Raw genomic sequence first — 24,038 nt, 5'->3', positions numbered from 1 at the left:
AACAGCTCTAGGTGAGACCTAGAACTGAGTCAACCTTATCTTGGAGAGGGCAGAGATACAATGACTTTTTCAGCAATATAGTACAGTACATCCTCTTTTTAATGGGCACTACTTTGAAGGCAAGCCATTATTAATTTTAGGACTGGCCCACCCATGAAGCAAGGTGAGGCGACCGCCTCAGGTGGCAGGATCAGATCCACAGGAGCAGCAGATCTGTCCTCCAAGGAATGCATCACCTGCTTTCTGCTGCTGCCACAGTGACACCAACAGCTGTGATGCGCTCCTTGGAGGCACAGCATACAATATATACAGTAAAATAAAATAAAACAGAATAAAATCTGACATGACGACATCTATCATGAAAACTAAGAACCATCGGGTTCGAAAGACCTGGACAAATAAATATATTTACACCTGTGGTCTAAATATAGCTAGTTTTGAAGTTTGGCACATTCTGGCTTAAAAAACACATGTTTTTCCATTAGCATTCCATAACGCGATCGGGCTGCCTTTCGAAACCCATCGCCTAACTATTTTCCTCCTCCTCCTCTTCTGGGCGCGCGTCCACAATCTCCGGCAGGCGGCGAGGTCGCGCGCGCATGCGCAGATCAGCCTGCGGCTCGCACTGCGACTGCGTGCGCGGCGCCGAGCGCGTAGCAGCAGCAGCGTCTCCTCGAGAAGGAGAAGTTTTCCATTTGTCTGCCGGCAGCGGCGGCGAGGAGCCGCGGCTGAGCGCCGCCATGTTGCTGTCCGCTCCTTTTCGGTCCGCCTTCGCGCGTTCGGTAAGGAGGGCCGGCGGGGTTGAGGGAAACGCTGCTTCGTCCAGCGCGCTGGTCGGGCGTCCCCGGCAGTGTCGGTGGAGGGCAGTAGCGGCCAAGGGCATGGAGGCGGCCCTCGCCTTCCTCGGGGGGAAGGGGAAAGGGAGGAGCTTGATTCGGTTCCTGCCCCGCTCCCGACGAGCCTAGCAGCCTCTGCGGCGGAGAAGCGGAGATGGCGGGAGGGGTGGACAAGGGCTGGGCGAAGGGTTTGGTCGGGAGCGGGGTTGCTTTACGGTCCATGCTTTGCTGGGAATAAGCCTTATAAAAGAAAAATAAACCATACGAGGAGAGGGAATGGGCTGCGGACCGGGGGGAGGCAGGTAGATGGGAAAGGACAAATGCCGCCGTCGTCTTCTTCACCTGAATGCCACCCTCTTTTTTGGGGAATGGCTGTTCTTCAGCAGGAGCGACCGTAAGGGTTGCGTTACACATTTTTCGCGTGCAACGGTGAAGTTAGGTATTGGGAACGTTCAAACCACTGCAAGTGACAGCGTTAGACCAAACTCCTAATCCTGTCAAATCTTGATAAAGTTGTGGATAGAGAATTGGAAGCGCAGGTTGGGTGAGCATATGAGCTCTTTTATCTGTGGGGTCCTAGGAAGCACTTTAAATCGATTCCGGCTTTAGATAGATTCCGTGGCAGGCCCCATTTAAACATGTAGGTCTGTATCTGTCATGCCTGTTTCATCACCGGCACTACCCTCCTTGTTGTCTGTTTACTTGCCCAGACCTTGTGCTCCGCTTCTTTATCGTTGCTGCTTTTCCCCTCTGACCACAGACAAAGGCTGCCCAACAGACCAGCAACACAATCCCTGGGTGAGCCCAATGATGGCAGGAGTCCTGTGTTATACCTAAGAGATAGCTAGTGAATAGGAAGCATGGTGACTGGAATTGGTATTCCATAGCAGGGGCTACTGCTGAGATGAACAGCATAAAATCTAAGATAACTTGGACTGTTGTGTCACTTTGGTTTTTAAGTACCGTAAATACATGTTTTTGACAGGTGGGTGGTGAAAGAAGAGGACAATGTGTATTTCTTAGCATGGAAAAGGAGTTCCCTAATTGCAGGCAAAAAGGGATCGGAAACAGTTATAGAAATTACCACAAGAGCATTAAGACAGTTGCAAGATTGATGAATTTCTAGTGCATTTTGAATATATTTTTTATTAAAGGAACAGTCTCATTCATTTTTAAAGAGTTACTTTAAATAGTAGAATTTGCATATAACTTTATTGAGCTGTTTTCATGAAGCATATTAATAGTTGTATGTGCATACAAATTTCTGTATATAAATGAATAATATAGGTCAGTCAGTAGAGCAGGAAACTCTTAATCCCAGGGTTGTGAGTTTGAGCCCCACATTCGGCGAAAGATTCCTGCATTGCAGGTTGGACACTAGATGATCCCCATGGCCCCTTCCAACACTACAATTCTAGGATTCTACTTTAATAAGAAAACATTCCATTTAATTTAAAATTAAAATTTGTTTTTGGCACCAGTCACATAAGAATCCTGATGTATCAGATCAAAGTTCAGCATCCTTTTCCCCACAATGGACAGCCAAAGGGCAATGGAAAGCAGGACACCAAGGCAATAGCCCTCGCTAACAAGTGGTATTCAGAGGCATATTGTCTCTGAACTTGGCATATAGCTATCATAACTAGTAGCCATTGATAGTCTTATCTCAGTCATTTGTCTAATTGCCTTTTAAAGTAATTAAATTGGAGTTAACGTGTCACTACATCATGTGGTAGTGAATACCATAGTTTGAACTATGTGCTGTTTGAATAATTAATTTCTAAAAACAGTAGCTTTTAGATGAGCAACAGATTCTGGTGCCCCTGCAGGAAAAAAAATTGATTGCCTAACTATTTGTTTCTAAACACTTGTGGTTTTTTACCACAACTAAAGTTTGTGGGAGGCAGGGTTGGAATACGGATGTGGCTATTTTTAGTCCATGTTTATTATCCCTTCTCTAAAGTTAGGCAGCAGTTTCGGAAAGTGTTCTGAAGTTCTCTCACAGTGATGCACCATGCTGTTCAAATGCATACAACTGCTGTTCCTTCTCTTTTGTAAACTTGAAAAGGTATATCAACACACACCTGAATTCTTGCAGCAGTGTGCTACCAGACTATTTCTCAAGACAACCACTAGGAGAGAGTATATAGTGGCAAATAGGTATTCCAAGATAAATTCAGGTTCATTTTTGTTGCTTAGCCAGAAGCCTGTAGATAGCTTCTCGTTAAGTTCTATGTTTTGGCAATAGCTATACAGTAATGGGCATTGATAATTTGTTTGTTCATATTGGTTATTGTACGCTTGCTTCATGGTAAAATTGCCTCTTGCCCAAGACCTGCTCAAGCATATACTGTACTTCTTTTCCCGTTTCCTTCTCTATGACCTCTTAGCACATTGATTTGCTATGTTTTCCTACTACTGCACTTTATTTGGGTACTATTTATAGCAATTTCAGTGATTCAAGTAATGTGCCTTCTTTAGTGCTGCAGCACACTTTGGTAGTCTTCTATGATGCAGACCACTTAGTTGTTAGATAAGCATGCTGTTAGATCAAAATTACTGGAGGATTCCAATCAAGCATATTGGTGTGAGACAGTGGATTGATATACAGTGGTGCCCCGCAAGACGAATGCCTCGCAAGACAAAAAACTCGCTAGACGAAAGGGTTTTGCGTTTTTTGAGCTGCTTCGCAAGACGAATTTCCCTATGGGCTTGCTTTGCAAGACGAAAACGTCTTGCAAGTTTGTTTCCTTTTTCTTAACACCGCTAATACAGTTGCGACTTGACTTCGAGGAGCAACTCATAGAACGCGGTGTGGTACCCTTTTTTGAGGTTTTTGAAGACTTTGGTGATTTTTTAAGCTTTTCCAAAACTTCTTTTGCAGCTATTTGGTAAGTTAAACTTTTAAAACTTTTTTGGGGGGTTTTGGATTTTGGGTTGGGGTGTTTGGAATTCAAGGACTTGGTGTTGGGGAGGGGTTTGCAAGAATCTGGAAGCTTGTGTGTTTTTTTCTGCATTTTTATGATTTTCTGTGACCATTGGGCCACTCTGCTGTTTTTTTTAAAAAAAATCTGGATTTGAATTTCTGTGTGGTGGGTGGCTGGGGGAACAGTTGAGGAGGGGTTTGCAAGAATCTGGAAGCTTGTGTGGTTTTTTCTGCACTTTTATGATTTTCTGTGACCATTGGGCCACTCTGCTGTTTCTAAAAAAAAATTCTGGATTTGAATTTTTGTGTGGTGGGTGGCTGGGGGAACAGTTGAGGAGGGGGTTCTTCAGCAAGAAGCAAAGAGTGGAAGAGGAACCTTCTTCGAGTTGTCCCCCAGAGTCTTAGAAAATGTACTGTACACTTTGTTGATTTTTAAATGTTTTTCTGTCATGTTTAAAAAACTTAATTTATTGTTCCTTCAATTTTTGAAATGCTCTTTACAGTATGTGTGACTTTAAAGAGCACTTAATAAACTCTTGTTGTACCAAATTTGGCTTTGTTTGGACTTTTTTTGACCATAGGAACGCATTAATTAAATTTCAATGCATTCCTATGGGATTTCGTGCTTCGCAAGACGAAAAATTCACTAGACGAAAAAACTCGTGGAACGAATTAATTTCGTCTTGCGAGGCACCACTGTAATGGCTGAGGGTGATAAAGCTTTGAAAACTGATGCACAAGCAAACTTTACTGTGGTTTTGTAGTTCCTGTGGAAAACAAGTATTTGAGGCGGTTCTCATAGGATGGTCACAGGCAGGCTAAAATCATGCCCATTATCATATTTTGCTCTGAGCTTCCAGTTGGTAGCGCCATCATGAATTATATAAGTTGTTTAGGAGCAGAAGGGATGGGCAGACACAAAACTTTTTTCAGGTGGGTTAAATATTGGTTTCTCTGGTATTCCCTGCTTTTTTTTAAAATGCAGTACTCTATATGTAAGATGTAACTTTAAAACAGGTGCTTTACCTTCTATAAAATGTGCTTTGTAGGTGGCACAGATTCGCTCTCTTCATGCAACAGCTGTACGGAATGGTGGTGGTGGAGCTTTGTTTGTGGTAAGCAATTTGTATGTACAACTAAAGCAGATGTAACTGAAAATTGAGAAGTGTGGTTTTTATTGTCTTTTTTATCACTTGTCCTCCCCAGTAATATCACAATCCATTTTTCTCAGCAAATGTAAGACTACATTGATAATATCTCTCCTTTTTATATTAATGAAGATGAGATTTTATGGAGAGAGAATGTATTTGAGTAACTCCATATGAGTTCAAAAGCTTTAATTATTTCTATTTATTTGGGTGTTGGAATAATGCATCTGTTCTGCAGTAATGGTGGTACTGTTAACCTGGAAGTTAACCTGTTTCAGCAGGAAGTTTTTGTGGGTCATAATTGTAACTTTGATACCGTTGTTGCTTTATAGATTGTACAAACTGGTCTTCTATTTGGCTTTATTTCAAAGACTTGTATCTACATTTTCACTTAACTGTACAGTAGAACCTCTGCTTAAAACCGCCTCCACTCGCAGACATTCTGAGTTGCGACCGTGGTAAACCTGGAAATAACCAGTGGGTTTGCTGCCGTTTCCGCATGCGCAGGGGCTATTGCCATTCGCAGACGCAAAGGAGTGGCAATCGCCATTAGGACATGCGCAGAAGCGGGTGATCGCTGCCCGCGCCTGTGCACAACAGCACCTCTCCCAATGACCCGTTTCACCATAAGGATGGGCCTCCGGAATGGATAGTGGTCGTGAGTAGAAGTTCTACTGTAACTGGAACCTGTAAATAGACAGGCAAGAGAAATTTGGCATGAAGGCAGCAAAAGAGTTATCACAACATTAACCCCACTCGGTAGGGTATGATGAAATGTCAGTAAGGCTTGATAAATTTTGCCCATGTTGTGTGACTTTACAACACTTCTGATGTTAAGTCCTGCTGTCTAGCTTAATGGTGGAGCACATGCCTTGTATGCAAAAATGTCCCAGGTTCAACCCCCTTGACATTTACAGGTAGGATCAGGAAAGACTCCTTGCTGAAACCTTTCAGAGCTACCGCCACTCAGCATAGACAATACTGAGACAGTTTGACTGAATAAAAGGCATCTTCCCCTAATATAGATGACCTGCTGATATAAAGACAAAATGTGCAGTGGGGAAAACTACACAATAGGGGGCCATGGGTCTAAATGTGCCTATACATACATATATATATATATATGCTCAGAAAAATAACATGAACCATTCTTTATGATACATGACTCCTCTATGTGTACCTATATTGCAATACATAATTATACCCTCTGTAGCTCTTTTGTATTCTCAAGCAGAAATTATTGCTTTTAACTTTTATCAGGCACTTAAGCTACTTGAACGTATTTAGTGCTTTTTTTCTTTACTTGAGATGTAATTATTATTTATGTATATAATGCCATCAATATGCATAACACTTTACAGAGCACAAAAGTATTGGTCCCTGTCTCTGAGGAGTTTAACTAAACTTCTGTACAGGGAAAACAAAGACGATGGGGAGGGAAAAGAAGGCAGCAGTAAACACACAGAATGGTGAAGCTGGGGGGGCAAACGTCATGGGCAGGGATATATTGGATATAGTGGAGAGATGAGAAGGGGAAAGACATTTGAAGGTAAGAGCAAGGTGTATGTTCTGAATGTGGGAACTAAGTAAAAACCAGTGAGGGGATTTAGGGAGGAGTGTCTCACAATCAGAGCAGCAGCAAAAGTGAACAATTTTGGCAGGAGAGTGCTGGAAAAGAAATGAGAAGGCAAAATTGAGAAGACCAGCAAGGAGAAGATTGCGCTATTCTATATGAGAGATGATTAGGGTATGAACCAGAGTCTTTGCCAAGGGGACAAAGAAGAAGGGCTGTGGAGGGAGTTGAGTAGGAAAGAAAAAGGCAACATTACAGGAATAAGCGGCATGCTCTAGGAGTTCAAAGATGGAAGGTGGTAGGTAGTTGGAGAGTGGATCAAGGGATGTTTTTTCAAGAAAAGGTGCACTGTAGCAGTTTCAACCTGCCTGTACTTCATACTATGTTTCATGCTAGGAGATATTCTGGCTGTCCCGTTTGGTATTAACTTGGCTTGGGGACTATGAAATACTAAAGTGATAGTTAAATTTTGACTAATCAGCTGACTGTTGTACAATCCCTACAGTTTGCATTGCGTTTTTATTTTTGCAATCCTTAAAGCAAATACACCAATGTTGATAGTAGTGGAATTTACCTATAATACTTATACAGGGTTGAAGCTCTAATTCCCTAAAGTGTTAGTCTTTTTAAAAAGCTTTTTTCATATTGTGTTGAGTCTATGATTAAACTGCAGGGAACAATATTTTATTTCAGTCTGTTTGAAATAGGCTGACCAGATGTATAGGAGAAAGCAGCTCCTGTATCTGTTGAATACAAGAATTATTTTTTTGCAGATTCATCTTTTCATACTTGCACAAGAAGCTGTGTTTGTACAAAATACCATCTTCTACATAACTATTAAGGTAGAATAGTCTAGTTTTTGCTGCATCTGACATATGTGTTCTAAATATGTGTAATTGTTTCATTATTTTGTTTGTACAGCACAGAGATACTCCTGAAAACAACCCAAATACTCAATTTGATTTCACACCTGAAAACTATAAGGTATGTCATGATACTTGATAGGCTGTATCTTTACAGAAAACTGATTTTTTTTGCTATTGTAATGCTTATTTTCTTTAACAGCGAATAGAGGCAATAGTAAGCAACTATCCAGAGGGACACAAATCTGGAGCAGTGATGTCAGTCCTGGATCTAGCCCAAAGACAGCATGGATGGCTACCTATATCAGCGATGAATAAGGTACTTCATTATTTCAGGAGGCAAACCCTCCACGGTTAAGATATTTTCAAACACATTCTTAGATACAATGATCAACAAAAAGATATGGCAGAGTTTGAGAAGCTTATATTGAAGTTCATCAATTATTGTTAAATTATGATGCAGAGGAACAGGTCAAGGAATACATTCTCAAGCGGGCTCAGAATATTGGTGAAAATGTTCTGATGAAAGTATAGGAAAAACTTCGGCTATTGGTTTGTAAGTTTTTGTTCAATATGGGAACAAGCAAGAACCGTTTTACAGTCATACCTCGGGATAAATACGCTTCAGGTTGAGCGCCTTCGGGTTGCGCTCCACGGCAACCCAGAAGTAATAGGAGCGTGTTACTTCCAGGTTTCACTGCTCACACATGCGCAGACGGTCAAAATGACATCATGTGCGGAAGCGGCAAAACGCGACCTGCACATGCGCAGACACGCTGTCACGTCTTACGTTCTGTTCGGGACGCGAACGGGGCTCCGGAACGGATCCCGTTCGCATCCCGAGGTACCACTGTATATGCATGGCCCCAGTGGTATATTACTCTTGCGAAACGACATAAAATAGTAATTACGTAGACACCTTCTGCTAATACCAAAAAGAGGAGGGTAGTTTTATCATCTTAGGTGGAAATGCGACTGGGCAAAAAAATGTTTGAGAATGATTAAAGACCAAAAGAATAGGTTTCTGGTATACAGAGTTCTGCTACACGTTGTTGTCGTTGAATTACTTGGATGTGTCAGTAAAACATGACATTTGGAAATGGGTGCTTATTAGCTGCATCCAGAATCCTATACGAAGGGAACTGGAGCTCCATCAACATCCAGTCCATCACAGAGTGGTATAACAAATGTTGGGGAATATATTCTGGTAGCTAAGCTATCGTATTTACAGTGAGGGGGGGAAGTATTTGATCCCCTGCTAAATTTGCCCGTTTGCCCTCTGACGAAGAAAGGACCAGTCCATAATTTTAGTGGTAGGTTTATTGTAGCTGTGAAAGACAGAATAACAACAGGAAAACCCCAGAAACCCAGAAGACAAGAGTCAGAGATTGATGTGTAGATTAAGAGAACAGAATATCAGACAGGCCAACTTTTGGCTTATATAGCTTGCCTATATTCAATATTTCACTAAGGCAGATTTTTTGTGGATATTAGTTAAGGGTTTAAAAATGTTTTGAGTGTGAGACCTGAGTTTTGAGTTTACAGTTGTTTGAGCATGAGAATTGATCTGTTTAATCATTTGCTTATGTGATTATTGGTCTTGAGTTAAGGAATATTGTACATGATTTCTTAAGGCCCTTTGGAATGTCCCTGTTGTTTATTTGATCAGTTGTATGTATGTATGTTTATTTGTTTGTATGTAATCATTATTGTGTATTTTTGCATTTGAATAATGGATAATGCTGTTTATAATAGTTGGTTAGTCTTTTACAAAATGTAAAGCACATTATGTGAAAGAAGCTATACCAGTGTAAGTAGTAGTAGTAGTTATTAAAAGCTTTACTGTCTATACTATGGATTTTTAATACAGTGGTGCCCCGCAAGACGAATGCCTCGCAAGACGGAAAACTCGCTAGAGGAAAGAGTTTTCCGTTTTGGAGGTGCTTCGCAAAACGAATTTCCTATGGGCTTGCTTCGCAAGACGACAATGTCTTGCGAGTTCCTGCTGGTTTTTTCCCTCCCCCCCCCTTTTTCTAAGCCGCTAAGCCGCTTATCAGCTGATCCGATCAGCAGATAAGCCGCAAATCCGATAACCCGTCAATGGGCTTGCTTCGCAAGACGAAAAAACCGCTAGACGAAGAGAATCACAGAACGGATTCTTTTCGTCTTGCGAGGCACCACTGTAAAGTTGTGTCATGAAGAAATCTTCTAAAAGACTTCTGTATCTGAATAAAAGTGCACTGACTGTTCCTATCCGACTACGTTGCTGATGTACTATATGCAGGTCAAGGGTAGTGCACTCATAGGTATACTAAAAGACAGAATAGGACAACAGGGATGTTGTTTTTTTGGTGCTGCTTTGAATTATGTGGTAGAACATTTTCTAGTCTGTAAATAGTTTTGATAGTCTGTAAAATGGTTTTGAATAGTCTCAAATCTAGCACTGTAAAATATTTATTGATAATTTCTACCAGTGTGTTCATGGGATTAAATCATGCATCATTCGTACCCCAAAGGCTCTCCTAGCTGGGGCTGATGGTAACTGTAGTCCGGGTCATGGACTATATTAACAATAACACCTTGTTAATAATTATTAACAATAAACCTTGTAAAGAATCAATCTTGGAAGAACAAATGCTTGAAAAAAATGCACATTTACTATCACATTTTGTGGGGGGAAATTGTTGGTTAAGAAATACAAGGATTCATATCATCGCTGGCATTATAATTGCTTTTCAAAATGTTGGTGTTAGTTGAAACTGCTCATTTTATGTCCTGGAAAAATAAAACAGTCTTTTATTGTTACAGGTTGCTGAGATTCTAGACATACCTCCCATGAGAGTTTATGAAGTAGCAACCTTTTATACAATGTATAATCGTAAACCCGTTGGGAAATACCATATTCAGATCTGCACCACTACGCCTTGCATGCTGTGTGACTCGGATAGCATATTAGAAGCCATTCAGAAGAAGCTTGGTAGGATATATAGCTTACTTCTCTTATGTGGGGTTCTTCATTTACATTGTACTACCTTTTACAGAGGATTTGGTAAGGCTCCAGAACATTTTTAATGTACAGTCATTTTCTCTGCTACTACACCTTTTTCTTCCTGGAAATGAAAGTAAAGAAAGTGTTTGGAATCAATCTAAAATGTGAAAACCTCATCACTTCAAATAACAGTGTTTTAAACTGATACTGAACACACTTTAAATGAGAGCATAGGAGCAGGCCTGCTTAACAGCAGTGATAATTATCTGCATAACCGTAGGCCCACATTAAAAGTAGAAATTGTATGCCCTTCTCTTTTTTTAAAAAAATAATATTTATTGAAAGTTTAAGAATTAAAGAAAGAAGTAAAAAAGAAAAAGTAAACAATACAAATTACAGTACATATATAAAAAAGAAAAAAAAAGTTACACAAAAACAAAAGCAAAAACAATTAAAAGCATATCCAACATTTCCATATCTTTATCTTTCATTAACTTGTTTCATCGACCTCCTCACACCTCCCTTTTTGTGTTATAGTTATTATTTCAGCAAATCCTTTCCAACTTTCACTATTTTCTGTCATTTAATTATCTTAATTTTTATTAATTAATTAATTTTTATAATGAATGATTTTAGAATGTTGTTTATGTTGTACTTTTGTACTGTTTTATTGTTGTTAGCCGCCCTGAGCCCGGCTTCGGCTGGGGAGGGCGGGATATAAATAAAATTTATTATTATTAATTTATTATTAATTTATTTTAACCTTATCTTACCATTAAAACCCTAAAACTTATTTATACTTAACTCCTTATAACATTTCTACTAAAGACATATAATTTCATTCCAACATTTTTCTAAATAATTTTTTTTTTAGACTTTTTTTCCAATCTTCTTCCACCGTCTCTTCTCCCTGGTCTCGGATTCTGTCAGCCCTTTCTATCAATTCCATATAGTCCATCAACCTGGTGACCTTCTGTCCGAGGCTCTTAACTCTCTTCCATGTCCCTTCTGCAGATCTTCATATTTATACATGCACTTTACTTTGTCTTCTGCTGATCTTATTCTTAATTTCCTTCCTTTGGCACTGAGGAGTAGATCTTGGGAAAACTCCAACCTAACAATGTCTTTATTCCTTCTCGACAGGTCAGCCCATTCTCCATAGTCAGAACTAAAGTCCAAAAGATATTTCAGAGCATGTTTCAGAGTCCCTCCAAAGCTAAAGGCCCCCACAACTCTAATCTCCCCTGACCCAAATCCAGATCCCAAAGGCCAGAACATCCCTGCATAAGGGGATCTATCCAACTTTCCTTCTCCAATCCAAACGGGGCTCCATCCCACCAAATCTGGCATTCTCTAGATTCGGTCGTAAAAGACAACAGCTTATGTTCATCAAATTGCCTCTGTAAGGCTGGGGGCTCTGTCCACTTGAGTTACTTGAGGTTCAACAACAACTTTCTCCTTCGTCTTCTCCACAGCTTGCCATGTCAAAACAGATTCCTGAATCAATTCCTGAGTAGTTTCTGTATAGGTATTCAGTTTTTGTCCCAAATCAGTCATTTTTTGTCCCAAATTGTCAATTTTAGTAATCATCACCTCCATCTTCTTATGAAGCTGTTCCAATAAAGCACTTGTCTTGCAAAATGCAATAACTAAGGCTTCTTCTGTCAACATTCTTGTCCAAGGTCAATTTCTGATTCTCACGGTCTTTAATCTCTGCAGCTGGAAAATTCCCCAGCTCCACTCCTGCAACAGTTTCAAAAGCTCCCTCTAGAGGAAACAATTTCTATTTGTATCCATCTTTTTAAACGCAGATCCAGCAACAAAGTTGGTTTCGATTTTCAGTTACTTTTTTGCTCCTTTTTAAGTGCAAAAGGAAACAATGGAAACAATATATTTCTCTTTTTTAACTATCTGTCAACATACGTTTTATTCACAGTCAATGAACTTTCCCAAAACGTCAATCTTACTGGCAGCCCGTTCCCAGGATCAAAACGGTGGTAATTTATCTTTCTTCACTCTCTCTCCTGCAGGCTTAAATGATCTAAAATTTCCCCCCTCTTCTCCTGCTTCCAAGGGGGGTTTAGTAATTTTAACCGATGGAGATTTAATCCTTTACAAAAGACTTTCCAGACTTTAGCTTGCATCGTCTTTGCTTTAATCTATTTACAAAAGAGGAAGGCGGACTTCCTGTTTAAAACCTTCCCGTTTCGATGCCAAATTAAGATGTTTAGAGATCCAATTTTCCGTTCTACTTATGGGTAGTTGTTTAGAGTCCAATTGTCCACAGGAAAAAGTCAGCGCTCTCCGGCAACAGCAATGCGGCTTCACTCCGTGAAAGAAGCAGTTGATTCGAAGCACCGTGCTGCTCACCCCACGTTGCTCCGGATCCCCGAAACCGGGTTTCCCCGCGAGTAGGGGAGGTGCAAAAGGTGCCAGCCGAATCCCACGTCCACAGGCTTCTCCCGCCTGTGGTTTTTAATGGGTCTCTGCCTCGCTGTGGCAGTCCAGACCCTAATTTCCACGGAGTGGATTCCTCCCGATCAGAGGAAATCGGCCATTGCCGGGGGCGCTAACCCGGAAGTCCCCATATGCCCTTCTCTTCTGGGGACTTCGGTCTGTTCTGAATAACAGGTTATACAGTATATACAACTTGAAGCTTCAGGAAATGCTGAAAAAAGGAGGTAAACATAAAAATTAAGGGAGCCTAATGTTTTCAACATCCCCTCTCCTAATTTGCTTTAAAATGGCTGTGGCTATTTTAATGCTATAGTTTCTATAGCTTGGATCTTTGTCCAGGTCTGACCAGACATCATCTCTCACTCTACCACACCTTGGTCAGTAACCTTTTGCATGTTATGAGACAAGTACAACCTTTATGGATCTGTTCAACAACAGAGAGAAACATTAAGTTTTCACATCCTGACACTTCACTAAATATATTACAGTGGTGGGGGTGTAGCTGTCATCCTGGCAGGATGCCACTGCCACACAGGCATTCATATAATGCAGCCAACTGCTTTCAGTTTTATAAGGTCTAAAACAGCTATAATTTTAAATATTAGTCCTTATTCAACAGCGCATGCACTATAAAACTAGATTCTCCAGCCTGCTCTAACAGCCAGATCTTTATAGTCTTGCAAGTTTGAATGCAACCCCTGCTGCTAGATCAGGCTGGGAATCACAGAGAGCACCTGTTTGCACACGATTCCCAACTCAACTAAACAGACACAATCTATGCATTTTGTCCTTGTTTATATTTAAGGAAATCACTATGAAAATTTACTGTTTGAGATTACAGACATACATACATCATTTTATTTGTATTCCTCCTTTCCATAGTTCAAACCATGCTCAAGGTGGCTTACAACATGAAAAAATACATAATTACAAACAACAAAAGTGGTCATAAACAATAAACATACAACAAAATTAAACAATTTCCACATAAATCCTAATAAGATCTAAAACAAAGATATTTTTTTAAATATAAATAACAGCAACAACCTCCCCCTAAACAATACCCCAGCCCAAGAGTGTTCAGCAGCCTCAGCTTTTGTAGCTGGAGTCAGTCAGGGCCCCGGTCTCCCAGGGCAAGTGGGAAAAGGCCTGCAAGGTTCTAATGCTTTGTTTTTGCTTATGTCCCTAGGTATAAAAGTTGGAGAAACAACACCTGATAAACTCTTCACTCTGATTGAAGTGGAATGTTTGGGGGCTTGCGTAAATGCACCAATGGTACAAATAAATGATAACTATTATGTAAGTACAAGTGGGTCCCTCCATCAACATGTTGCAGTGTATCCATGGGGTGCATTTGTTTTCTGATCCTGTGGCTTTAGGGGAGATGAATACACAAACACTAGCATCAAAAAAGTAGTCTCTTCCTTGACTTGACTACAACCTTAATATAAAGTGCAGCTGGTCTGCATGCAAGTTAACAGAACACAAACCTTCCTCTCTGCAAGGTGGTCTGAAGTAGCAGTTCATGCAGAGTGGCCTTTTCTTCCTCCTGAGAAGTATGGAGAATTTTTGACTGGTAATATGAATCGACTTCAGCTCCACCTCTGACCTGCAATATTAATAGTTGTATATGGCAGAGCTGTCATAAGCTTCTCTATCTCTCTCTCTCAGCACAGCCCCCAGCCTGCAACAACCCTGCAGGGTTGTTGTAAAATCTTTTATCAGCTCAATCTGCAATGAGAGAAATTGGTATCACTGCAGATTTGCACATGCTATTTGCTTCATCCCAATCCTCAAACCTGCACTAGGGTGTAATATCTCTGAACAATGCTGAAGTGTAATAACCACTTGAGCTTGATTTGCGGCATACAGCATGACTTTATTGCAAGGTTGTCATAAGCCCCTCTCTCTTAGCCGCAACTTATTCTGTCCTGTACTACTGGGACACTTAAGTAGGTTTGCTTTGGAATTTGCACGGCAAAATAGCCCCCAAAATTGTAACAAAATATTTGCATTAAAATAACTAGCGAGCACCTGTTCTGATATCCTGGAAGAGGACAGTGCTAGCAGGTTAACTCATTTCACTCCCCCTTCCTCCCCCAAACACACACTTTTGAGATACTGAGTGTGCTCAGTCCTCAATGAGCTGTTAGAAGAGGGGTTGTCCTTTACCACCCCTTTAAAGTGTACTTCTGCAGTACCTCTTGGTGCTTACCATCTGAGTTTACTATTCAGAGTAACCAAATATAACCCAATGTAATCAAACTATGTTTATCCAGTTTAACTTATCCTGTTTTTTCTTTATTTTAATAGTACTAAAAGTTGTTTCCTCACATAAATAATTAAGTTTATTGTTCATTTTTTTAATTGGAAATGAGCTAGATTTGAACCAGTTTGTATTCTGTGTTTGCTGTGTGACAGTAGCGTATTGCTGTGAGCATTTGTTCCAATAACCATATTGACAAATTGTAGGATCTACTAGACAGCAGGAAACCTGCCCCACTTAAAAGCTATAATTATGCCTACATTTTTTCAAGAGTTAATAGAATTACCACAGACTGATACTTTTAGTCCCAAAAAAATGCTATCATACTTTTTTAAATGTCCAGAAATGTTTACATTTTCCTTATTTCACATTTCAGGAAGATCTGACAACAAAAGACATAGAAGACATAATTGATGAACTAAAAGCTGGAAAAGTTCCAAAACCTGGACCAAGGTATTTTATTCATTTGTACCATATAATAAATACTAAGGAAAATTGGGAACAGTAACATTGTATGTAATTAGTATTACATATTCTTTCCACAGCAAGTTGCAAACATATCTATAGATATGGGAAACCAAATATAAACCTTTATTCCAATGATGCTTCAAGTTTATACACTTTAAGGGTCTGTGTCCTAGTTGCCAAAACATTTAATTGAAATAGCTGAATTCACAGCAGTATTGAATCTTGACCAAACTTCAGAGATGGGATTGCTTCTAAATTTAATTGTGTGTTTATTCAAGTGTTTATTTGACAGGCTTACATCTTCACTTCTTTACAGTCAGGAGGCTCAAGCTAGTTTTACACTGCATAGATTTCAGATCAAGTGCCTTCAGTGGCTATACAGCACTCTAAATAAATCAGATTCACTGATTTGTGGCAATCATTTTGCAAGTTATGGTCAAATTGTGATGCTCTCAGACACGAAATTATTTTTATTTTTGAGAAACAGTATTTGTCACATCACTTTCTTTTGTTATTTGATTGTATGCTTGCTACAGAGGAAGAATGTTATGCTAGTGAGGTACAGTGCTAGACTAAGACCAGAGAGAACCAGATTCAAATCTCTGCTCAGCCATGTCGCTCACAGGAAGACTGGGCTGGTCCCATATATGCTTAACCTATTTCAGTGGGTTGCTGTGAGAATATGGGGGTCCTCAGAAAAACGGCAAGATAAAAATGTAATAAACACACAGTAATTTAACAACTGACAGTTTTTTCCTAACATTCAGCTTGTAAAATTCAACCTATGTCTTTGGTTTACAAGACACAGCCTGATCCTATACTCAGATGTAAGCCCAAGTTACTTCAGTGGAGCTATAAAGTTGAGCATGCAAGAACTACAATTGTGCTTAGAAAGTAGCATGCATACATTGGCTTTTGAACTTGTTTTTAAACTTGCGACTAGGTTCATGTTTTCACAAATATCCAGAACTAAAGAGGTTTGAAGAAAATGAGTCTACTTCTGTTTACCCTTGAAGATGAGTAGTGCAATGGAAGTAATGCATAAGTTAATTGCTCTCTCTTTTTGCAGGAGTGGGCGCTTCTCTTGTGAGCCAGCTGGTGGTCTCACTTCTCTGACAGAACCACCCAAGGGACCTGGTTTTGGAGTTCGGCCAGACCTTTAAGACTATTGTTCTAGCTGTAAGGAACTACTTCAGAAAATAAAATCTGAACTGCATACAGATGAAAACATGAGTTCAGTTGCTTACAGTCTGGTATAATAATTTTACTTTAGTATAGTTACTCACCTGAGATTAAAATTCAAGTTTTATTATTGTTAATATTTATTAATTCTGTTATAGGCAAATGGAAAATGCAAGAATCACCCCCAAACCAGGGCTATTCTAACCCAAATAACACAACATTTTATATCAATTTTACATAAATTTGAAATTAAGAACAAAATAAAGTCTCTTTAAAAAGCTTTTATTTAATATAGATATTTTTAGGTACATAAATTATATAAATCTAACAAGCAGTCAAAAAAAATTGAGTAGAAAGGGGGGTGGGAAAAATATATTAACAGAGACCAAACTGCTGTGCAAGTGGAATATATACATAGCTAACCTGTGGCCCTCCAGGTATTGTTGAACTTCTACCCTCATCAGCCATAGCCAGCAAAAGCCAGTTTCAGGGATAATACGAGTTGTAACCCAGCAGCATCCACACAACCTAGCAGTTCGAAAGGACGTCAAGTGCAAGTAGATAAATAGGTACTGCTCCGGCGGGAAGGTAAACGGCGTTTCTGTGCGCTGCTCTGGTTCACGAGAAGTGGCTTAGTCATACTAGCCACATGACCCGGAAGCTGTCTATGGACAAATGCCGGCTCCGTCGGCCTACAGAGCGAGGTGAGCGCGCAACCCGAGTCGTCTGCAACTGGACCTTACAGTCAGGGGTACGTTTACCTATACTTCAGAACAGTGAGTTTTGAGTTATCAGGCTGTCAACGGGGGATGTTTAATGTAAGAAACCAGAACTCAGATAGGGTAATATACTGCGTAATCTGAAGCAGATTTTAATGTACGCTCCTCAAAGTAAAATATTTTGAAATGACTACATTACCATTCCGCCTTTCCTCTCCAAACTTCATTCATGAAGTTCACTTACATGTAGTGGGGGGAAAAACAAAAAAAGTAAGTTTTAACTTTAAATGTGTATGTTATGCAGCTAAACCTACTTAAATTACTAGATACACAGTGTACTCTTGAACTAGAATTGCAATCTACGGAGAGAAGTTAGGAGATTATCTTTAGATTCATGATTGCTTCTGCACAATCCTCCCAAAATTTATTTTTAAAGCATCTAAAAGCTGGTCTTGTGAGGTTAGACAGATGTTTCTATTCCTTACAGCAACTGTATTTAATCATGTTTTAGCAGTGGCTGTCACTAACTTGATGGGGGAAAGTCCAGGACTTAAAACTCTGATACGTATTTGGCATGCGTGGATGGAAAAGCTATAACCAGTTAATTGCCTTTCCAACAAAGTATCACCTTTAATAAACTTTTAATTTAGAACTTTAATATGTTTTAATTTCTGATTTTCACAAATCAAATGGAAATTGTAAATTGCACCTACTATGAACTGCAGAATGTCAATCCCAGAATTTTACGCATCTGGACATGTGCCTTATTGTTGATGCCTTTTATAGGTTTATGCAGTATTAAAGGTCTGTGAAACCGGGCCTGTGCTTATGACAACATCTGTATGTTTGGGAACAGTAGTCTTCTAGTATCCTGATGACAATACACAGTATCCAGTTTTTTTTTATAAAACTTCTTATGGCAAATATCTTAGCCTGGTTCAAAATGAACTTGAATATATGAATGTTAAACCAAAGCATAGAGACTCAAAAAACTAAATCCAATTATTATGGTCAATTAACCACACCCACTCTTTGTAAATATTGCAAAATTTATTTTTTAAAATAATAAGGATATAAGACTTGCATCAGACTAAAGCCCCATGTAGTCCAGCTCTGTGTTCACATATTGTTGAACAGATGTTCACGAAGCCTACAAACATAACCTGAGTGCTACAGCTTTCTCCTCACCTGCAAGTCCCAGCAAATGCCTATTAAAAGGCATGCAGCCTTTTGGCAGTGGAGGTAGTACATAGCTATTGAACCTAGTCCTTGATAGCTTCATCACCCATGAATTTATCCAGATCTGTTAACTCCCATCAGGGTGCGGAGCTAAAGCTAACAAACCCCAGTGTGAGTCTACTACATAGAACACAAAGTCTAGTACTATGTGTGACAGCTTTTGATGGTTAATCATATAACCTTACATCATTATAATAAGCCTTGAGCTACAAACTCTTATGAAAAGCCACTTTCTAAAGAAATAAAACTCATTCGTCCAGCTGCTTGGCAGAAGTTCTGAGGAGAAGACATCTTGACGAGATCAGGCTCTTGTCACACGAGTTTCTAGGTGTCTTGTCTGCGTGTAGGACGTGAAGGGGACTACTCCAGAACGCTATTTATCATATTTAAAGTTAATCTAGTATTTTATCAAGTTTGTGCCTCAAATGGGTATAATTGTACCACTAGTTCACGTTTCCAGCTATTTTTCCTAGTCAGAACCAGTGACGTGAATAGTACTACAAGTACTACGCGCTACCCTGCTATGCTAAGCTAAGCTAATACCAACTATCCACTCTCAACCGGTTTTCGTTTCCAACGCGGAGCTCCCTCGTCATATCGCTTACTGAGACCACACACCACAAAAAACGGTCACAGCGGCTGCACGCTCTGCAGTGGTGGGGAGGCTAATTCAATTCTCGTGCAACGTGAACCGGTGCTCTTTGCAGAAGCCCTTGTTCCCCACGCGTTAGCCCCGTGAGACTGTAGTCCTCACAGGGGAGCAAAGCCCTACGTCCTGCTGTCCCCCCCCCCAACCTCCGCGCTTTTATTAGGATGCGGTTGAGCCACACACACACACACACCAGCCGCGCATGCGTGTTCGATGTTTATGAAAACTCACTGCGCCACCGCCGCCGGAAAGCCCTTCCCTGGGGAAGGGAGTGACCTGTAGGAGTGGCTCCGGGGCGAAGATGCCTCCATTCGCATTCGGCCCAAGCGAGGAAGCCTAGCCCGCGCGTTCTTTCTCTTACCCGTAGCCTGCCTCTTCGGACAACCGCCGCTGGTATTTCCAGAAATTTCCAGCAGCGCCACCCGAGAAGGAAAAACTAGACGACGGGTGCGCATGCGCACCAGGCACTCGCTTTCTGTCTCCGCCCTCTAACCGTGTCAGGGCCCGTTATTCCTTTTATTTTCTCCCTTACATCTGCGTGGTACACTAGGGAGGAAGTAGCATTTCTTATGTGGAATGCCGAGGAATTCTGACAAGAGGGTGATTATGACGTTGGCTCTTACTCTCGTGCCCTCTAAATCCCCCCCCCTTTCTCTTTAACGCTCACGGCGGCGGCGCGTGCCTACCCGTTTCTGGTGCCCTTCTGCAGGTCACGTGATCGGCGCTCCAGCCAATCCGCGTGGAAAGTCACAAACCGACATTCTGACGGGCTTGAAAAGCGGAGGGGGTGGGGGGAGAGCGAGCGAGAGGGGCAAGGGAAAGGGGAGCGACTGAGCTGAGGGGAGGGGGCGAGAGGAGAGAAGGGGTGTCGTCAAAACCTGACTCTTGCCGTGGCTTTCGGAGCGGGGTTGAGACTCCAGGCGCCGCTGACCGGCAGGGGGTGGCTGCGGAATTCGGATCTTCTTTAAAGGACGGCGCTTCTTGTAAAGAGCCGCCTCCCTTCCGCTGAGAGAAGGTAAGGAGAGGAAACCACCAGTATCTCCACCGCAGACTCCGCGGGGAGGGGGGGAGGCGGGGAGGGAAGGAGCAACGGCAGTTACGCGGGTGACACCCCCTTTGTAGGACACCCCCACCTTGTAGGTCACCCCCTTTACAGGTGAGGGTGGCAAGGAGACACTAAAGAAGAAAACAACTGCTCTAGAAACGGCTTGGCGCCGCTCTGAAATCCCCCCTCTTCCTTTCCTGGTGTCATATGTACGTGCGTGTCTGTCAAAACTCCCTCCTTTCTGCAAATGGGGCTCTCTTTATGCAGCCTATTCTGTGGCGGAGGTGAGTGTATAGAATATATATGTGCCCCTTTCAGTGGGTGTGGGTGGGTGGGTGTGCGCGCAGGCGCGCGCACGAGCGCGAGGCAGCCCACCCTAGCCGTAGCACCCCCTGAACCTCCCCTGTGAGGCGGGAGGGAGCCGCGGTTCGTATAGAAGTGAGGTGGGCTTCTTTTTTGCTGCTGCCTGTTCCTGCCCGGCTTCCTTTGGGTGTACATTTAAAAAGCAGAGAGAGAGCGAGAACACTCCCCCTTTCTTGCGCTGCCTTTCCTCGTAATGGAGGTACTGCAACCTCTTTGCCTACATGGAACACGCACGAGCCCTTTCTGAGGAGATCTCCTGACACACCTTCCTTCGGTGCGTCGTCGTGCCTTCCTTCCTCCCTCGCCGCTCCCCCCCCCCCGACCCGCTTCTAATACTGTGCACGAGGACTGTCAGCCCGAAGAAGGGGCTCTTTCCGTCCGGCAGCCCTTTGGCTCCCTCGATCCCAGCCTGTCACTGTTGTTGCTGCAGCTGGAGCCATGGCTGCCGCTGCTGTCACTGCTTCTCCCTCCTTGTGGGGCTGTTTCTCTGATACGTGGTTTCTCTCGTATTCCCCGCCCCTCGCTGAGTCTTATATTTTTGTGAGTGAAGGCAGGATAATCGCGTTCAGTAATAATAATAATGCTGATAGGACTGAGTTCTTTTGGTCTGCAGCATTGTCAGCCCTTTCTAAAGGGAAGAGGCAGTGGTGAGCTTGTGTGTGTGTGTGTGTGTGTGTGTTAGCGCGCGCCAGCCTTTGCGTGTGTTTCGACAGGCTGCTAGGGGGAGAGAAAGCAACAACGAACGTGCAGTAAGTAATTTCTTTTTCAAAAAAATGGTGCTTCTGGAGCGTAAAGGAAATGCTATTGCCAGTATCATTCTGGTGGCTCATGTTTAAAATTAGTAGAGCAGATGACAGATCTTTTTTTAAAAAAAGGTTAGGCTAGTGCAACACGTGTGTAATTCGCTGGGATCATTGAACTTTATGCTTTAAGTTTAGGATACAGCCTCCTGTGCTGAAGATTTTTAGTGCTGTGTCTTTGTTAACTTTTGACACTGTTATTCCTGCTTCAGTGTTTGAAAGTGAAGCGCATAAAAGCCACAGTAGTATTAGTAAGCGTATACAGTATTGTATTGAGAGCTTGAAGAGTTTGACTTGGGTGCTGTGTGGCCTTGGACAATCTCTTACCCTGGTAGGTACAGTACAGTACTAGGGATGAGTGTCTGGTCCAGCTTCTTCCTGTCCACATGCTACTTTATACCACACATACAATTATTACTGGATGCCACATGCAGAAAATAGGTGTAGGTGTGTGCAGCAAATGTTTCATAATTTAAACGGCAATTTAGTATTTTTTAAAAAAGCATAGGCCTCATGCAAGTGAACCAGGATAAATGCTACAAGGGGAGAGCTACCCTCGGTAGCCTCCCATGTTTCCTAGCTTTCCAAGCTTGGACAATATTTTTTTCTGTAGTCAAATGCAGCAAGCAGGTAGTTCCTGAGCATGAAGCAAAATACACTCACTTCTCTGGGGGACAGAGAAGGGGGGTTCCTTGTATGTAGATCTATGTCACTTAGAACCACCAATTATGGTAACCTCTGGTGATCATAAAGGAGGCAGAGCTGCCCAGATATAAAGTCTTGGCTCAAAGTCTATTTAAAAATATACAGACCATTACTTTCTTCACCTTCTGGTCACCATTCTGAACTCATCATTGAAAACATTATAAATGTTAGTTGCGTCCATAGTTAGAATTTACTTAAATTTCCCCGCGTGTTTTACTAGCCTTATTGAATCTAGCTATAGAAAATATTCAAATTCCTTCTCAAGACACCTTGTTTCTATCTGACCCAGCTTTCTTAACCTTTCTAACATGTTTGCCTGTCCTGTGATGTGCTGTGCTCTTGCTGTTATTTGAACCTGTTCAAATAAGCCTTCCCCTGAATGACTGACCAAAGTTGAATATAGTTCAAAATTATGGCTCCCTGACACCATATAATGTGGCATTAATGCTCTGCAGTTCTTCCTAAAAACAAAGACCTACACGTGTAATATGCCCAGTCATTTAATGTCCTTTGTTTATGGATGCACTGTATCTGTTGCTCATCTGAAGCCTTGTTCACTTATTGACTTTTTTCTTTGAACCTTTTGAGAATTTCATATTCTGGATGATTGAAGAAACCTTTAGAGGCTAGCATGTGAAAAGTAGAAATTTAAGTTCTAGAATTGGCTTCCAATTAAAATTAGACAAGTGTTTCATTTTCTTGCTTTTAGCCAGCTACTGAAAATGTCTATTTAATAGGGCATTCCCCCCAAAGTGTGACTCAGCCATTTTATAATGTATACTGAATTTGTGCAATTTGATGTTTTTAAGATTTGTTTTTACATTGCTGTGTGTACTATATGTTCTTTTTTATGCCTTTATTGTAGAGTGCTTAAGAAACATTTGTTGGGAAGTGGTTTATAAATTCTTAAAGTAAGCAAATAAAAAAATAAGTCTGAGGAGAATTATACTGTGACACAAACTTTTTTTGTATTTTTAAAAAATAACTTGGCCATTTAAAAAAATCATTATCTTGAATAGTCGTAACATTTAAATATTATTTGTGTAATTTTATATTCAGTTAAAGGCATGTGTTTGTGTGTGTGTGTGTGTGTGTGAGAGAGAGAGAGAGAGAGAGAGAGAGAGAGAGAGATGGAAATGATTGCACGCCCACTTTTTCCAGTTCCATTGTTTTGGTGCCTAATGATTTTCTGGATCAGTCAAAAGACTGGACCAGTTTTTGGAATGAACTTCTATATCTGGATCTAGAAATTCCATTATCTTGGAATTCTGTATATCTACACCAGCTTCCTAGTGATTACCTCATCCCCAGTGTGATATAAATCATCAAGAAAAAGTCAATCTTTCATTTAAATAAAATCCCCCCTTTGTAAATTTAGATATTTTCTCCATGCCTGTAACTCGCTGCTGTGATAATCAGATCTCAGACATTCTAGGGGTATAATCTGGAACTTCTGACGAAGCAATTCATGTGCACTGTGTAAAGAAAATATTTAGATCCCTGTGTGGTTCTCTCTTTATGCCTACAAGGATATTATGCAAGATTGCTCACTTTTTCAGGATGGACAAAAAACTTATTGTTAAAAATGATACTGCTAAATTTATTTATTTATTTAAGTTATTTATATACTGCTTAATCATTAATATTTCTAAGTGGTGTACATAAAAATAAATTATGTATACATTTAACATATTTTGGTTGGTGTTAGATACCATCTGTAAAACATCTTTATCAAATTTACTTTTATTGCCTCACAAATAAAAGCTTCCATACCAGGCGCAAGTCTAGCCCCACATTGAACACGTTGCAG

The 24,038-nt window shown here is 41.0% G+C and overlaps 2 protein-coding genes and 1 long non-coding RNA gene across 6 annotated transcripts in view; 2 read left to right on the top strand and 1 right to left on the bottom strand.

Annotated features, from left to right (window-relative positions):
* The window catches only part of LOC309539329, a 205,127-nt gene extending 185,132 nt beyond the window's left edge, over positions 1 to 19,995 (bottom strand). The window contains exon 1 of the long non-coding RNA XR_014222821.1: positions 17,237 to 19,995. This is a non-coding gene — a long non-coding RNA (uncharacterized lncRNA). The remainder of the gene's footprint in view (positions 1 to 17,236) is intronic.
* Positions 585 to 16,835, top strand: NDUFV2 (NADH:ubiquinone oxidoreductase core subunit V2). The gene is made up of 8 exons (XM_082235328.1): positions 585 to 782; positions 4,812 to 4,877; positions 7,405 to 7,467; positions 7,549 to 7,665; positions 10,155 to 10,323; positions 13,982 to 14,091; positions 15,435 to 15,511; positions 16,596 to 16,835. Exons 1-8 carry the CDS (start codon positions 600 to 602, stop codon positions 16,687 to 16,689), a joined length of 879 nt encoding a protein of 292 aa, XP_082091454.1. The 5' UTR covers positions 585 to 599; the 3' UTR covers positions 16,690 to 16,835.
* Positions 19,996 to 20,115: 120 nt separating the features above from the next.
* The window catches only part of ANKRD12 (ankyrin repeat domain 12), a 47,868-nt gene continuing 43,945 nt past the window's right edge, over positions 20,116 to 24,038 (top strand). For 3 of the 4 annotated variants that reach the window (XM_082235307.1, XM_082235308.1, XM_082235306.1), the window contains exon 1: positions 20,116 to 20,330. The gene's annotated coding sequence lies outside the window, so the exon portion shown is untranslated. The remainder of the gene's footprint in view (positions 20,331 to 24,038) is intronic. The other variant, XM_082235305.1, reaches the window with a different exon arrangement.

The sequence above is a fragment of the Podarcis vaucheri genome (assembly GCF_965113315.1).
Source record: "Podarcis vaucheri genome assembly, chromosome: 8".
Lineage (NCBI taxonomy): Eukaryota > Metazoa > Chordata > Lepidosauria > Squamata > Lacertidae > Podarcis > Podarcis vaucheri.
The sequence above is the reverse complement of the archived record's forward strand: the minus strand, read 5'-3'. Positions and strand labels throughout refer to the sequence as shown.